The sequence below is a fragment of the Carassius auratus genome, chromosome 14 (genome assembly GCF_003368295.1).
Source record: "Carassius auratus strain Wakin chromosome 14, ASM336829v1, whole genome shotgun sequence".
NCBI classification, from domain to species: Eukaryota; Metazoa; Chordata; class Actinopteri; order Cypriniformes; family Cyprinidae; genus Carassius; species Carassius auratus.
In genome coordinates, this window is record NC_039256.1 from 648,532 (window position 1) to 667,024 (window position 18,493).

At 38.1% G+C, this 18,493-nt stretch overlaps 1 protein-coding gene across 4 annotated transcripts in view; it reads left to right on the forward strand.

Moving 5' to 3' along the window:
* Positions 1 to 18,493, forward strand: part of LOC113113375 (vascular endothelial growth factor receptor 3-like) — a 72,520-nt gene that overhangs the window by 31,561 nt on the left and 22,466 nt on the right. For all 4 annotated transcript variants that reach the window (XM_026279517.1, XM_026279519.1, XM_026279520.1 and 1 more), the window contains exons 2-3: positions 11,335 to 11,431; positions 12,510 to 12,784. In XM_026279517.1, the coding sequence (XP_026135302.1) occupies positions 11,335 to 11,431; positions 12,510 to 12,784 (372 nt within the window). The remainder of the gene's footprint in view (positions 1 to 11,334; positions 11,432 to 12,509; positions 12,785 to 18,493) is intronic.

Consider the following 18,493-nt stretch of genomic DNA (forward strand, 5'->3'; position numbering starts at 1 on the left):
ACATGAGAGTGCTATAGGGACTCTCCATACCAGATGGCGGCGCGTCCACATGCAGCGGCTTCTCTCTGTCCAGACAGAACGGTGTTTTCATGTTTTTTTGTCTTGTAAGTTGCAGTGTTTTTGTATGTCGTCATCGCGTCTACCTGTCTGTAAGCTCGCTTACAGTCGCAAGTTTCCGCTGGATGTCGGCAGAACCACATTTTTACAGTTAAACTCTGCACTGCGGAACAGTTGCGGGATCTCGGTCTGCTACGGCGGCCTATTCCATCACCGACCCCCACTACTGCATCTCGCCCACAAGCGGTGTGAAAGGAAACAGAAGAGGGATTAGCGCGGAGGTATACGGGCTAGGCTAACGGCTAACCCACATAAGCCATCTATCCCCACCATCGTACTGGCTATTAATGCCCGTTGGACAATAAACTGGACTACATTAGACTACTACGTTCAACTCAGAGGACTGTAAGAGACTGTTGTGTTTTTGTGTTCACGGAAACATGGCTCAGCAACAACGTTCCAGACGGCGCTATTCTGCTCGGCGGGGTTTGTGTTTACATCAATGACGCGTGGTGCCGAGATACTGTTGTGATCTGCAAACACTGCTCACCCCTGGTGGAGTTTATGATTATTAAGTGGCGGCCGTTCTATCTGCTGAGGGAATTTACTTCTCATTTTGGTTTACATTCCCCCGATCAACATCATCAGCAACAGGAATGACGCACTTAATGAACTGTACCAGCACATCAGTGAGTATCAGACAGCACACCCCGATGCTTTTCCCATCATAGCTGGGGATTTCAACCATGCTGACTTAAAGAGTTTGTTTCCAAAAATAAACCAACACATTAACTTTCCAACACGAGGTAATAACATTTTGGACTTACATCATATGCAACTATATGAAAAAAACAAACAAAAAAGAAAAACATCACAATGGTAAAACAGTGCATTAAATCACAGAAACATGTTCGGTAGGTAGTAGTAGTATCACAACTATGATTGCCTAGCTGTTGACTCTGGTCCAAGAGATTATCTTAGATGAAAAGGAGTTCCAAGCTTGTACAGTTACTGGTCGCGCCTTATTAAGTCGTGCAGTTGTATGTTCAAGATTGACAATGTTGACAAGACTATGGATCCAGAACGATTTCATACACATATCCGGAAAGAACCAGTTTTTCAAAATTGTTTTCTTTGCAGAGGTAAATCCGGCATATACCATTTTGAGCTGAATTTGCTTTGGATTTATATCAGAATTATCATTAAGGAGACAGAATCCAGGATTGGGAACATAAAAAATGTCAAGTATATCTGCTAAAACTGAATTAACATGCAACCAGAACTTGGAGATAACTGGACACTCCCAAAACATGTGCAAAAATGTTCCAGGTGAAGCAGTGTTACATATATGACAGTTGTGAGTAGATTGTAATTTCATCTGGAATCTCTTATAAGGTGTAATGTAGGCTCTATGTATGATTTTAAAGTGGATCAGCTGGTGAACTAGGTTTTTTGAAGTCATGCTTAGATTACACCATATTCTCTCCCAATCTAGGTTTATATTTAAACTCTCCAATTCCCTGTTCCATATTGATTCAATTGGTAAAACCTTAGCGCTATGCTGAATCAACATACTATATATTAGAGAGACAGAAGGTCTACCCAGTAATGGTGCAATCCATTGTAACATGGCATGTGCGGGGAGAGGAGAATCCCATGGAACTCCATACGTTTTTAAGGCTGATCTTAGTTGAAAATAAACAAAAAAAAAAGACACAGGAAGGGAAAAGCGTGTTCTTAAATCTTGAATGGAGCAAAGACCTTGAGTATCATATATATCACCTAATGTATTCACCCCAAGCGATGACCAAGATGTTTGGTTAAATGGTTTGTTGCCACATAATAAATTCCAATTGTGCCATAGTGACGTGTTCTGTCAGACTTTAGGTGGACCGCCCATCCACCGTTCTGCTTTCTTCCACAATTGAATAGAGTTAGCAATGATGGGCCCAAATTTGTTTTTTATTGTTTTGTTTGCTACACTGGAGAATAGTATTTCAGGAAGCTGCAGGAAGCTGAACTCCCTCCCGGATTTGACTCCCTTCCCCTCTTCTGCCCCAGACTCCATTGAACTATGAATACCACATCCCCAGGTCCTTCCACCCACCACCTCTAATATACGATGACATGCACCAGTCACTTTGTGCAGCATTGGTCTGCTCACTACCTCATTCAGCATGGAAGTGACGTCATTCCACTACCTCATCAGTCAGTTAAATAAAATAACTGCTCTTGAAGACCTTTGTCACTTTAATCAGACTAAATAAGTTTTTTTTTTGCACTAAAATTTTTTTATCTGCACTGTTGTTCACTTCACTTCATTGATCTGCACTCTATCTGTCATGCGCCTTGCGCTGCTTTATTTAACTTTATTTTTATCATATGTCTTTTTTTACATGCCCTTGTTGTATAGTTGTATCTTATATTTTATATTTGATCTAGATTTTTAGGTTCTACTGTTAGTGTTATCTGTATGCACCGGGGGTCTGAGAGTAACACAATTTAGATTCTCTGTATGTATGTACAGTACATGTGGTAGAATTGACAATAAAGCAGACTTGACTTGACTTGAAATCAGTAAAAGTAAATTAAAAAAGAAATGCATCTATTCTGATCGTGAAAAAAGATCACAGAACAACAGATTAATTAATCTGGCCAACTGAGTTTTCAGTACAGAGCTTGCTTTTTCGGGGATTCTACAGCAAACTGTGAGTGTATATTAGCACCATCTGTTGTTTGCTTCTGGAATCTGAGGGAGTGTTTGGACCACTGATCTATAATATAGAACTGGATTGCTCATAACGTCATGAAAGTGGCGCCGCTGCGCCGCCATATTAGTAATCCCTAGTGTGCGTAAAACGTTCTATTGAATTAATAGGAAATTGATTTTAACGAGAAAACATCACCTAACAATACAGCGTTTATAAATCTGAAGTATCTTTGTACATTATTACAATGCAAACACCCTAGCCATGTAAACGTTTTTTTTTTTCATGTCAGTAATTTCCCCTACTACAGTAGTGAACATCATGAACATGATAAACATCAGACGGACACCACCTCAACATATATAACAATCGACAAAGTGCTCAATGTGAAATCAGAATTTATTCAGAGAAATAACTGACTGTATACAGTATGGATTTAAAGACATAAAGATTTATTTCCAAGATAGTAAGTTAAGCTTTTCATTTCGTTATAGAGCAATATTAACAACATAATTGTATTATTCATTGTAATATATTCAAATCCTTTTCTGATACTAATACGTTCATGTTTAATAATTCCTGAATAATTATATGAATATAGAAATAAGCTGTATTTTGTGTTGGATCAGTTACCTGTGTTGTCAGTGCGCAGACACACCCATCTAAATGATTTAAACATATCGCTTATCCCGCCCCAAACGACTGTAAACACTGCAGATAGCATCTGAAGTAAACATTAATTTACATATGCATAATATAACACCTAGTCCCATTTGACTGATTTGCTTCAAATCGGGTGATTTTAGGTCAGTGTTTTAGCTGTGACTCAATGGTGCTCTCTGCAGTAGGGATTAGTAAGATGGCAGATCGAACACTTCCTGTGGCTTCACTGACTGTTGGCAGTTTAGAACGCGATGAGCGATCCAGTCATATATAGATCACAGTGGTTTGGAACCAGAAATGGTGTGACATCAGACTTAACCAAATTAAAGTCAAAGTCAAAGTCACCTTTATTTATATAGTGCTTTAAACAAAATACATTGCGTCAAAGCAACTTTCATTAGGAAAACAGTGTGTCAACAATGCAAAATGATAGTTAAAGGCAGTTCATCATTGAATTCAGTAATGTCATCTCTGTTCAGTTAAATAGTGTATGTGCATTTATTTGCAATCAAGTCAACAATATCACTGTAGATGAAATGACCCCAACAAAGCAAGCCAGAGGCGACAGCGGCAAGGAACCGAAACTCCATCGGTGACAGATGACAAAAAACCTTGGGAGAAACCTGGCTCAGTTGGGGGGCCAGTTCTCCTCTGACCAGACGAAACCAGTAGTTCAATTCCAGGTTCCTGGGTGACTGCAGTGACCCTCTGATCTGGAAACAGACTGGATCTTGTGGCCACGGTGACCTCAGAACAAGAGAGAAACAGACAAATATTAGCGTAGATGCCATTCTTCTAATGATGTAGCAAGTACATTAGGTGTTATGGGAAGTGTTTCTGGTTCCGGTTTACCTAATTAATGCAGCCAAAAAATCCTTTAACGGATTTGGATATTAAAAGCATATTAGTATGTTATGTGTAAACCAGGTTAAAGAGATGGGTCTTTAAAGCTCCAATATGGAGGAATTTTGTAATAAAATTTCCGAAAATAACTTGCACAGTGTGATATATTTCCTCCAGTTGTGTACTTACAATATCTCAAAAGTCTCCAAAGATTTTTTATTTCATAGAAATTCCGATTTTAAATAACTGGCCATCCCGGAAAAGAAATGTCGCCTCTCAGTGATGCAATGTCCGCTCTATACTTTGTTTCCGGTGTAGACCATGTGATGTTCCACCACACCGGAATATCACATGGTCAAATGCGGAAGTGGTGGTTATGTTATAGCCGCGCGTATGGTTTGGTTGTCATTGTAATGGATCACGAATACTCTTTGGCGAGTATTGAAGTGCCAGTAAAACGTAAGCGTCCATATTCGGATACACACAGACTGTGTGACAGGAGCGTCAGAGAGGACCCGGGAGAGAGGGGTATTTGCATAAAATAATACGATCAGATATACAGGTAATACAAAAACAAATAAATTACCTCATCCGTGATCATGATTCGTTTATCCAATTTAGATACATTGCTATGGTGAAAACGCATTAAAAACGACGTCTCCCATCGTCACCTGCTTCATAGCGTCATCAAGCTTCACCTTTGTTATTGTTGGAAATGCGCCCTCTTGTGGTCAGTTACAAAGATCACATATTGCAGCTTTAATCTAAATTTAAACTGCAAGAGTGTGTCTGCCTCCCGAACAATGTTAGGTAGGTTATTCCAGAGTTTAGGCGCCAAATAGGAAAAGGATCTGCCGACCGCAGATATTCTAGGTATTATCAAATTGCCTGAGTTTTGAGAACGTAGCGGACGTAGTGGATTATAATGTAACAGGAGCCCATTCAAATACTGAGGTGCTAAACCATTCAGGGCTTTATAAGTAATAAGCAATATTTTAAAATCTATACAATGTTTGATAGGGAGCCAGTGCAGCATTGACAGGACCGGACTAATATGGCCATACTTCCTGGTTCTAGTAAGAACTCTTGCTGCTGCATTTTGGACTAGCTGTAGTTTGTTTACTAAGCATGCAGAACAACCACCCAATACAGCATTACAATAATCTAACCTTAAGGTCATAAATGCACGGATTAACATTTCTGCATTTGACATTGAGAGCATAGGCCATAATTTAGATATATTTTTGAGATGGAAAAATGCAGTTTTACAAATGCTAGAAACGTGGCTTTCTAAGAAAAGACTGCGATCAAATAGCACACCTATGTTCCTAACTGATGATGAAGAATTGACAGAGCAACCATCAAGTCTTAGACAGTGTCTAGGTTATTACAAGTGGAGTTTTTAGGTCCTATAATTAACACCTCTGTTTTTTCAGAATTTAGCAGTAAGAAATTACTCGTCATCCAGTTTTTTATATCGACTATGCATTCCATTTGTTTTTCAAATTGGTGTGTTTCACCGGGCCGCGAAGAAATATAGAGCTGAGGATCATCAACATAACAGTGAAAGCTAACACCATGTTTCCTGATGATATCTCCCAAGGGTAACATATAAAGCGTGAAGAGTAGCGGCCCTAGTACTGAGCCTTGAGGTACTCCATACTGCACTTGTGATCGATTTGATACATCTTCATTCACTGCTACAAACTGATGGCGGTCATATAAGTACGATTTAAACCATGCTAATGCACTTCCACTGATGCCAACAAAGTGTTCAAGTCTATGCAAAAGAATGTTGTGGTCAATTGTGTCAAATGCAGCACTAAAATCCAATAAAACTAATAGAGAGATACACCCACGATCAGATGATAAGAGAAGCTCATTTGTAACTCTAAAGAGAGCAGTCTCAGTACTATGATACGGTCTAAATCCTGACTGGAAATCCTCACATATACCATTTTTCTCTAAGAAGGAATGTAATTGTGAGGATACCACCTTTTCCAGTATCTTGGACAGAAAAGGGAGATTCGAGATTGGTCTATAATTAACTAGTTCTTTGGGGTCAAGTTGTTGTTTTTTGATGAGAGGCTTAATAACAGCCAGTTTGAAGGTTTTGGGGACATATCCTAATGACAATGAGGAATTAATAATAGTCAGAAGAGGATCTATGACTTCTGGAAGCACCTCTTTTAAGAGCTTAGATGGTATAGGGTCTAACATACATGTTGTTGGTTTAGATGATTTGACAAGTTTATACAATTCTTCCTCTCCTATAGTAGAGAATGAGTGGAACTGTTCCTCAGGGGGTCTATAGTGCACTGTCTGATGTGATACTGTAGCTGACGGCTGAATGGTTGCAATTTTATCTCTAATAGTATCGATTTTTGAAGTAAAGTACTTCATAAAGTCATTACTGCTGTGGTGTTGGGAAATGTCAACACTTGTTGAGGCTTTATTTTTCGTTAATTTAGCCACTTTATTGAATAAATACCTGGGGTTATGTTTGTTTTCTTCTAAAAGAGAAGAAACATAATCGGATCTAGCAGTTTTTAATGCTTTTCTGTAGGATATGTTACTTTCCCGACAAGCAATACGAAATACCTCTAGTTTTGTTTTCCTCCAGCTGCGCTCCATTTTTCGGGCTGCTCTCTTTAGGGTGCGAGTATGCTCACTATACCATGGTGTCAAACATGGTCGTAGGTTTGGTCTCAGCTTTGGTGGGGATTCTAAGTTAAGGTACAGGCTAATTGACATTCAGTTACTTGCTAACGTAGCATTCTATCATCCTGGGTAACACATACTATCAACAGTTAATACTATTTTCCACAGTAGAATCTGCATTTGAAAGCCTGGTCAGTCACTACTGCTAGTTTATTTGTGTGGCTAGCTAGGTAATTTGCTTACTTACACTCTGACTCTGCTTTATGAAAAAGCTTCTTATGTCCCCTTTCTTCTTCTTGGGTGGCATCTACAGTACAAAGTACAATAAGGGGCAAAAAACAGAATATTAAAATGTTTTTACCCTGGCCTTTGTATGTGGCAGAGAGACAGCCCTGGTAACTTACCGTCGGCGTCATCAACATGCGCGCGCATGCACACACACACACACACACCACCCGTTCGCTGCTAGTGCAAGCACAAAAGTAGTCCCGGCCCACGCGTGTAGCCTGTCAGATACCCCGCCGCCAATCAAATTACAGCGTTTCTTATACTATTGTCATCCTGGCCGTTAGAATCGATCCAAATAGCAGTGCAAAGATCCAAATAGCAGTTCAAATGAGCTTGCTAAATATTGGTGGGGACAAATTAGTCATCTCAAAATATTGATAGGGACTAGTAGAGATAGCGTCCCCCCCCTAAACCTACACCCATGGTGTCAAAATGTTTTCCTTAACCTTCCTTAAGCGTAAAGGAGCAACTTTATTTAAACTTTATTTTAAAGAGTCCATAGTTTCTGTTATATCATCAAATTGTTCTGAGGTTTTGGATATGCTAAGGAATTTGGATTCATCAGGAAGATAACTTAAAAAAGCAGTCTTTTGTGGTAGAAGTGATGGTTCTTCTATACTTGTAACAAGAAGTAGAATTTACAATTTTGGCTATATGAAGTTTGCACCGAACTACTGTAAATAATGATCTGAGATATCATAATTAGGATGAATAATTTAAACTCTATCAACATCAATTCCATGTGACAGTATTAAATCTAGAGTATGATTTTGCCAATGAGTAGGTCCTGAAACGTGTTGTCTAACACCAATAGTTCAGAATGTCTATAAATGCTGATCCCAATGCATCTTTCTCATTATCAACATGGATATTAATATCACCATTAACATTTGTTTCTCTGGATAATGTTATATGAAGCGCCATTACTTCAAACGAGTTATACTTGAAGCTTGCCCTCTGAGAAATCCTGAAAACGTTGTTATAAATTGAAGCAACAACTCCACCTTTGCCTTTTAGACGAGGCTCATGTTTATTAAATTACAGCTTCTAAACTTCTTAGAATAGATTTATACAAATTTTAAATAGCATTCTGTGGAATGTCGTCTATCAGAACATCTGCTACTTCAGAGACGCTGAAGAAGAGAACTGACTTCTCACTCTTCTTTCCAAAACTATCCACAGTGGTTTGATTATATTCAAGTGATTGAGCTGCCAGGGCAGATGTTTAAGTTCATCTTGGTGACCCAGCTGTCCAGGTTTTATAATCATGATTTCATTTTCATTTAAGCACTGGTGTCTGTGACTAAAGTTTTAGCATTTACAGCTCTTTCATGGATGTTGGATTTGTGAATTTCTCTGTGGGCGGTTTTTAAGAGAACAATGTGAAAATTGAAGTTCGCTGTCACATTTGCCTTTTTTGCCCACCAAATTTATTTGCAGATAAAGTCTTGTCATGCCTTGTCTGAACAGTCATAGTTGTAAAAGCTGTTTTTCTTAAAACACCAAACAATTGGGCTGTTAAGGTAACAGATGCTTCTGCTAAACAGGGTCCAATGATTTGTGCTTTTTGCATGAAAATTCTGCAAATGTTATAAGAGTGTTGGCTCCGAAATGTACTAATTACTATTACTAAATTACTATTGTGCCTGGGCAGGGCATAATGCAGATTTTCTGTTTTCAAATAGTTCTCTCTACATCAATATTAGAAAATCCCATTAATCATGTAGTTAGAAGCCTCTAATTAATGCTTGCCAAATAGCCAATGTTTGTTTTTCTCCCTTTGCATTTAACCCATCCAGAGTGCACACTCACAGCAGTAAACACACACACACACACACACACACACACCGTGAACACACACCTGGAGCAGTGGGCAGCCATTTATGCTGTGGCTCCCGGGGAGCAGTTGGGGGTTCGGTGCCTTGCTCAAGGAAACATCAGTCGTGGTAATGATGGTGGAGAGAGCACTGTACATGCACTCTCCCCACCTACAATTCCTGCCGGCCCGAAACTCAAACTCACAACCTTTGGATTACGAGTCCAGTTCTCTAACCATTCCCTAACAATAACAAAACGAAAAAACTAATAAATGTGAGCCCTCATATTTCACATTTATCCACAGAAAACCCACCAGGATGTTCATGTTCAACTGTAAACAGGTCATTGACTCGCCATCAAATATTTACAAAATTCTATTGTGGGCTTTTGAAGCCGGATGTGTCTGAAAAAGTTGGATTGTGCACATGAAATGCACTGCTCCAGAAATATTCCTGTTGTGATTGAAATGTGTTCTTATTGACAGGTATGAAAAGCATTTTGCTCTGCTAGTCTGAAGAGAGAGAGGAGATTCCGCTTATATATATATATATATATATATATATATATATATATATAAAATGTATAGAAGTAAAATGGATACAATTTTAAAATGTATTTATATATATCAAAGAAAATTGTCATAGGCAACGTTCTCTGAATTCCTCAGAGGTTTGGCTGTAGATAAGGAGATTATGATTAATAAAGCTTCTCGTGGGATGCTTTAGCTTATTTTTATTATTATTTTCAGACCAACAGAAAAGTTGTTGGGTAAAAAGTGTTTGATTCATTTGGTTTATTTAACTAAGTAATTGCCCCATTTGTTATATGGACAACATTAAAGAAGCAAAAACAAATAAAGAAAAGAATTCATATACAATGTCATATATCAATATATTGTTGCAGTATTGTTTTAGGGAACTGTGGTAAATTAGCCTTTCTAAAATCTTGTCAGCAATTACAAAATATCCTGCTTACTCGGAATGATATCACACAAAGGGAAATAAATTAGAAGCACAAAGTTTGACTCTATATTCAGTTGCATAAATGGTTTTATTTTTCTCTGACAGGATATTGTGTACTCATTTCCACTGTATTTTCCTTCTATAAAGTTGTTGTAGAAAGTAACACTTGTTGATGTGATCTGGAGTCACTTGGTGTTAATTAGATCCAGGTGCATCTCATAACTCCTCTTGGCATATTCATAAGCCTGTGTCCTCTGAGAGCAAAAGCAGACATGTATACCATCAGTACTCATAGACCAATTAACATGTGCACAGTGACCTTTTGACCTTTCTGTCCCACTGTCAGCGAAACACAAACCAGGTTAAGGGCCTTTTAATGTGCTCAAGGAATGTGTTAAGTCCTTTAATAAATGAGGAAGCACATCTGCTGATGGTTGTCTGGGATATCCATTGAAACACCTAATGATGTGAAAGTCAGTCCCAGGTGACAGTACAAAACAAAGAAAAAATATTTGTTAATGTAAAATTAAAATTTAAGTAATACTGCCTAAATACTGCCTCATATTTACTGCTTGTTCAGTGATGTTACATGGGTGAAACCCAGCCATTTCTAAAGGAATCCACATGATCAGGAATTCTTTGTGAAGGTGAAAGATTTCTCCACACAGACTTTGGACCAGGTTGGTCATGCGAATTCATCACACTGAAAGCTGCTTGTTTTGAAAGAGATTTCTGTGTGAGCTGTGTTTTTCGCTCCTGACAATGGACCCCCTTTCCCACAATTTATTTTGTTAATGTTTGCCTTGAGTTCTCCCTGTGCTAATGAAATGTGATATGAATTCCATATGCCTTTAAAAGGAGTAGTTCACTTTCAAATGAAAATTTCCTGATAATTTACTCCTGATAATTTACTCACAAAATTTACTCAGATGATTTTGTCTATCTTTCTTCAGTCTAAAAGAAATTAAGGTTTTTGACAAAAACATCCAAGGATTTTTTCCCGTGTAGTGGACTTCAAAAGTTAACAAACAGTTGAAGGTCCAAATCACAGTTTTAGTGAGTTTCAAAGGGCTTGAAAGTGAACATCTCCTTAAATAGGAAAATTGTGTAAACTTTAAATGGGACCGCAATGTAAATTATATTGGACTAAAACCCCAAAGAACAGACTTGACCTTACTTCCTCCACATGGTGAAATGACATCCAAGGATCTGTCTGGAGTGGTTATAAGTTCCTGGAAGATGAAGGGACTTTGATTGTTTCTTCTGAACTTACTCATGGTAAATGATCTTGTGATGATGATGATGATGACGATGATGCTTTTCTCTTCCTGTAGGTCTGGTGACTGGGTTTTCTATGAGTCCACCCACCCTTGACAACACTAAAGACCAGCTTGTGATTAACGCTAACGACACATTGACCATTACATGCAGGTACTATATAATGATCTAACAATGGGTACTTTAAATACTAAACGTTTTCTGTCTTAAGCTACTTGAAACAGCATTTTTGTAATTATTATGCTTGCAGCTTATATTAAATATGTTGATAAAGATGTTTATTTTTTTATCCAGAGACACATTAAACATTGACTACCCTAATGCATCTAATACAGACAAGTTTAATTATTTGTTGGTGCCAAATGGAATAAAACGTCTAGTTAAATAAACAATCAAGACACAGATTTGCCCATTATTTGCTCACATTGATTGAATAATTGGATAAGCCTGTCAGCTATTACAAAAAAAAGTAAAATATGGAAGGAAAATGTGGAAGTGATTGGATGGTTAAGTTAAAAAATACGGGCGTTATGAACATGCAGGGAGGTGATCCAACATATCTAGCTCTAATACCTTCAAAATTTCTTGCCAAGAATTCCCAGAATAAATGTTTTTTCATCATTTACAAACATATAGCTTTGAGAGGAAAGCATATTTTTGGGCCACCGCACAGTGTGATCGATGAACAGTATTGCGCAAACTCATGGCTGGCTTTCAGAAATCACTGTATTTCTTAATCTAATTGAGGAACACATCAGTTTAAATGTCATTGCCTTTTCCTTTGCCTCAAACCTCAATCACAGGGTTCAAGATATGCATAACTGTATAATGTTTTTCAAGTGAAAACAAACTTTTTTGCAAACGATTAAAGCGAACATTACTATAATTTTTTTCTCAAACCCTAGAATTAAGGAATTAAACAACCACCCTCCTCTAAGTATTACATTATGGCATGCTGTTCCTTTTCTAAAATATTCAGACTTATGAAAAATCTAGATTTACACTGAAGGAGGGGCCGGGAAGAGGAGACTTAAACTTTATATAATCAGCGATAGTCAGTCTTGTCTATAAGGGGAATTGTTATGGTATAAACCAATTTTTGCACTCAGAAACACCCTCAAACTGGTTGTGTATTATGCATATTATGTGGTTGTGTACCATGGGACAATATTTTTGTGAACATTTTTGAATGACACTGACTTTAATGTGAATATCTGACCCATTTCACCAGGGGACAGCGTATTCTGGACTGGAGCTGGCCTGAAGTGTCTTTGAGTAAAGTTGAGTTTACTGATCGCCAGGATCAGGAGTCACCCGTTGACATCCCAGGACACAGAGCAGTCAGGGTGAAGGAGTGTCAAGGAGAGCCTGGGAAACCCTACTGCAAGACCTTAGTACTGACCAACACCCAGGCCAATGACTCAGGATACTACCGCTGCTTCTACCAGGACATCAAAGCCATCATCGATGGGACCACAGCAGTCAGCATGTTTGTCTTTGTGCGAGGTGAGAACTGTAAACAAACAAACTTCTTACTAGAATAAAAAATTAGCTTTATTATTAGAATCAATTCTGGTTGTATCATTCAGTTTTGGTGAGCTGTGATATATATACAGGGATGCACAGGATGCAAATGGTGCACAGGTGTGCATGTGTGACCAAAATAAAAATTGTACTGGGTAAATAAGTTCAGACCGCTCATTTGCATACCGACACGGTTGAGAACTGTTAATGCAAAATCACATTTTAGATTGATTTACTGTAATACTGTGTAAGATTTCCATTTAAACTGAAAACATAAATCTAGGCCATGCGCTGCTGGTTTTAGAGCAAAATGCGAAATATTTATGATGCTTCATTCACTGATGTGAATATAAGTCACACTTTTTTTCATAGTTTGGCTGGTCCTGCGACTTAAAGTCAGGTGCGACTTATTTAACAAAATAAATTTGACATGAACAAAGATAAATGAACTAAGAGAAAACATTACCATCTCCCGCAGCGAGAGGACGCTCTATACTGCTCAGTGCTCCTGTAGTCTACACTGAACACATAGAGCCCCCTCTTGGGCCTGGAGACCACAGGAAACAGATGATTCTTCTGCACAATCTGACTTTGCTGCAGCCTGGAATTGAACTACTGGTTTCGTCTGGTCAGAGGAGAACTGGCCCCCAACTGAGCCTGGTTTCTCCCAAGGTTTTTTTCTCCATTCTGTCACCGATGGAGTTTCGGTTCCTTGCCGCTGTCGCCTCTGGCTTGCTTAGTTGGGGTCACTTCATCTACAGCGATATCATTGACTTGATTGCAAATAAAAACAGACACTATTTCAACTGAACAGAGATGACATAACTGAATTCAATGATGAACTGCCTTTAACTATCATTTTGCATTATTGACACACTGTTTTCCAAATGAATGTTGTTCAGTGCTTTGGCGCAATGTATTTTGTTTAAAGCACTATATAAATAAAGGTGATTGATTGATTGATTAATGTTTTCTCTTGGTTCTTGGTTCTAAATAAATGCGACTTATAGTCCAGTGCGACTTATATATGTTTTTTTCCTCATTATGACGTATTTTTGAACTGATGCGACTTATACTCAGGTGCAACTTATAGTCCGAAAAATATGGTACCTACTTTCCAGCAACCTGACTAAATAAAATCTTGCTGATTTTAGGTTTGAAAATGTTGAAAATTCATAAAATAAATTTAAAAAGTAAACATTTTCTTTTAAATGTAAGAACATTTTATCATTTAATTTTTAAGTACACCATAAAACCACTCACTTTTTATTTCAAATGTAATAGTATTATGACACTTTATGATACTATTATTACTATTATTAATAATTTTATTAATAGTTATATTTTATAGGTCACACTATGTGCAGTGTGAACACCAAACCAAATCTCCAGGTGCTCTCAGGAAAACCAGATTGAAGAACTTATGTGCATCCCTGTATATATAACTGTAATTAATAATATGCTTTATATCAAACTAATGGGTGACACTGTATTTTGATCGTCCACTTTAGTCATTCTACTAACTACAAATAAAGTGTTTCCTATGGATGATTCAGGGTTACATGTTATAGGGTTATAAGGCCAATGGCTAATTAATTACATCCTTAACCCTCATTTCTTCTTTGTTTTATATATATATATATATATATATAGCTCAATCTTTAAAATAATGTAAGTTAAGTAAGTAATACCATTAGGAAGCTATGGAGACTCGAATGGTGCATAAATAGTGTTGTTTATTATGAGCCTGCAGTTAAGGTTAATGTTATTGTTAATGTTAAAGACAAATGGACTTCAGTTCCTCCCTGTTCTTTAGCTTATATGTGTAAATACATACTTGACCTCTGAATGTAGTTCAGTTTAGTTGACTTTGAGTGTCTGGTCCCTTTTGTGTCATTTTCCTGAGCCAAACCAAATCACAAATCCCATTTTTATTTGAATCCCTTCAAAGAATGCTTGGCCGGGCTATCTTTGTCTAAAGTTTCTGTTTTCTTTGGGTAACAGACAAAGACATCATAAACATCTCATTCGAAACATCAGAAGATCAGAGAAGATTATAAATGAACACGTGCAGAACATGTTTGGTTTACCCTGAGACTGCCTGGTATTAGGAAAGAGCTTTTATCTTTAAACTAAAGATAAGAATTCAATTAAGAAATTTACTCAATGCCAAATCTGCTGATATCACCACCAGAGCATGTTAGTGGAGTGGAGTGGGAGCGGAGTGATAATATTTCCTTAAGAGTGCAGAGTGCCTTTCTGAAGAATACGCTCCACTCGATTAATATGCTCAGGACTGCTCGCTCAACCCAGTTCATAATCCAAGCGTTCTTTAAGGACATTTTATCTTGTGTGTGCTTGTCACTGGCTTTATAATCCAGATGTATTTTGTAAAGATCTACACACATTTCATCTCGTACAGTATGTGTACGTTTGAGTTTTAATGAGCCTGTTTTGAATGTTCTATTGCACAACAATGGCAGCTATTCTCACGGAAATAAAAGGAATGAAAATAAAATACCCTTTTTCAGTTTTTGAATTTTAGGTATATTTGCTAAGGTTCGATTAATATATTTAATACATTTTAATTAATAAAATTAAGAAGAATGTAAGAATTTCATTTTGAAACATGATAATTGCTATTTATAAGCATGCATAATTTAAGACAATTATCCAAGAATGTCGGTACAAACAGTAAACAGTTAGGCCTAATAGAGAAATGTTATGTCAGAGCAGGTACTGAACGGGAATTGGTTTATGGCAAAAATAATAATTCAACCACAATGGCAGGTTATGGTGATCAATAGGACAAAAAACAGGACATAAAAGTAGTCCCTACAGTTCAGTGAAGTTCACATTTATATTGTGTTCACATGCCCAAAAAGTCTGCCGACACTCCTGGAATAGCTGGAAAAGCGTGGCGATTGCTTTGATATGGATTAGTTAGTCATCAATGCCAAAATATCATTTGTTCTCCTATAATAATTATTGAAGAACACATTTTTTACTGTGTTTTTGACATGTATAACATAGAACAAAAGCAGATAAACTGGAACTAAACAGACAGGGGGCCCTATCTTGCACCCAGCGCAATTGACTTTGTACACCGACGCATGTGTCATTCCTATTTTGCACCCGCGCAAAGCGCGCTTTTCCCTCCACAGAAGCACGTCGCTAAACTAGTGAATGAACTTGCGCTCCCTGGGCGGTTCAGCGCAAAAAAGGAGGCGTGTTCCGGCGCAAACAATCCCTGGTGCTATTTTGATGTTCCATTAAACAATTGCGCCACTGACCAGAAAAAACCTAGTCTAAAGTCAGTGGCGCGTTGCGCGTTGTTCATTCTGCTATTTTAAGGGCGCATGCTTGACCATAATGCATAGCGTGCACAACGCGCATACACTTTGTTCATGTAATCTACACAGATGCAACAGTTATTTTTGCAAATCATAAATTGTTACACTTAAAAAAAATATTAACACATGAGATGACGGAAATCATTGTGGTGTGCCACGAAGATGTGAAAAAATAGGCATAAATCTAGCTTACAAATTATTCAGGCTAATTGTAGTAATTAAGGATCAGACCTGTTTGAGGTCATATATGTATAAGGACATCTGACAAATTGGTTTGTCCGTCAAGAACCAGGAAAAAAAAAATCGATGAAACAATTGTGGCTATTTCCTCCCACGCCTGTTTAACCGACGCTATTTTGGGTGGGTTTCTCCCATCCCCATACAACACAACTTCTCTGTCTTTCACTGCTCTTACAAGAACATCAGTCTCCTCGGCTGTGAACCGCTCCTGGCGTGCGCCTGGTAAATACGCCATAATAATAGCAATCCATAATGGAACTTGCGCACCTGCTTTTAAAGGGAATGTTGGATGAAGTTCTGATTGGTTTATTTCACGTTACGCCCAAACCACACCTATGTATAATGAAGCTACTTCAGACCAACCCATTTTAGATTTGCGCCGGGCGCAAGAGCCATTTATCCCGCCGGGAAAATAGCAACAGCGCCGAGACCCGCCCACAAACTTACTTGCGCTTCGCGCTTTGACACTTGCGTTTCAGATCGTTAAAATAGGGCCCAGGGTATTTAAACACAAGGAAAGTAACGAGAGGAATGGAACAGGTGGGGAGTAATCAATTAACTAAATTAATTAATTGGGTGTTGTTGGCACTGTGGATAAGACACATGCCTTTGGCGTGAGAGACCCGGGTTTGAATCCAATGTGAGACACCAATGTGTCCCTGAGTAAGACACTTAACCCCTAGTTGCTCCAGAGGCTTGCAACCTCTGACATATATAACAATTGTAAGTCGCTTCGGAAAAAAGGTCAGCTAAATGTATATGTTAACGGAACATGACCAAATAGGGATAACACAAAGGAACAGAAGTCCATGAATGTAACAGGACCAGATTAACTAACAGCTTGTGCCAGTAAAGCTGCTACTCATTTTACTGGTATTTGTGCCATTTTATACAGCCCACAAAAAGCAAATCTTAACTCATTTGCTCCTGTGTTGTTAGTAGATTATTTTTTTCATAGATAACCTTTTTATCATCGGCTCTGCTTGTTTGTGCTGTACTTAGTGGATTGCAATGTTTTCGTAACTAATTGGTTATCAACCAGTTGGTCAGAGAGTCAGCTGACTCACACTCATGTGAAATACTGGGTTATTTCTCCTGACAAGATGCCAAAACGGTTTCCACAGATCTTACCAGGGGGTTGATCAGAGCCAGCTGAAATCGTAAAGCAGGATGGCAATTGGCTGCATATGGCTTCAGTTTAATGCTTATATTTCCTGCTGCTTCTCAGATTTATTAGTTATAGCTACATGTCATGCCCTTCAGTGCCTCCCAGTCTCTTCGAAAGCACCCTTACAAAAGCAATTCACCTCCTGAAGATGATTTATTTTGACACAGTGTAACTGTGAAGATTTGTATATTTTTCCTATTATGTCTGTGTATGCAGACCACCGCGGGGCAGAAACATAAACCTTAAGATACAAACCATTTGTTTGGACTCCGACAGCTTGGAGTGATTGCTTTAAGCCATGTGAGGAAAAATCACACTCTTTAGAATAATGGCGACTCTAGAGATGAAGGCATCTCCAGGTGATGTTCAAATAAAGGCTTAAAAACGACGCTGTGACCTCCTACTGAAGTGGAAGCTGGAAAGGTTTGTTTTAGTGTCCAACACAAATAGATGCTGACCAAGACAAAAGGCTGTTATTAAGTGGTTTAAAGAATGGTGCTGGAGACTATTGATAGAGTTTGGTCATAAAAATGTGCACTGTTAGATATTTGAGGTGGTCCACGGACTAAATCTGGCTAAAACTGTGCATATTCAGTCAAAGAGCTTGAGATGGAATGTTAACCCTTGGCTTTAAAGGAGTATTATGGGTTAAATACTTAAGCTTTATCTACAACGTATGTAACATGCTGTTGATTGGCCCAGAAAATTATTAAGTGTGTACAGTCATACATGTACAGTGGAAGTCTAGGAGGCAAGTGTAAAGTGCCACAAACAAATGTTTAATACATGCACAATATTTTGACAGTATGACCATGATTTAAGATAATTTGAAGTATTACCATTTCCTTTATGTAATTGTGTGAATGCAAAAGTCTGGTGTCCACAGTTCACAAGGTGTTGTGTTGCAACCTAAATAATGTAACACATGGT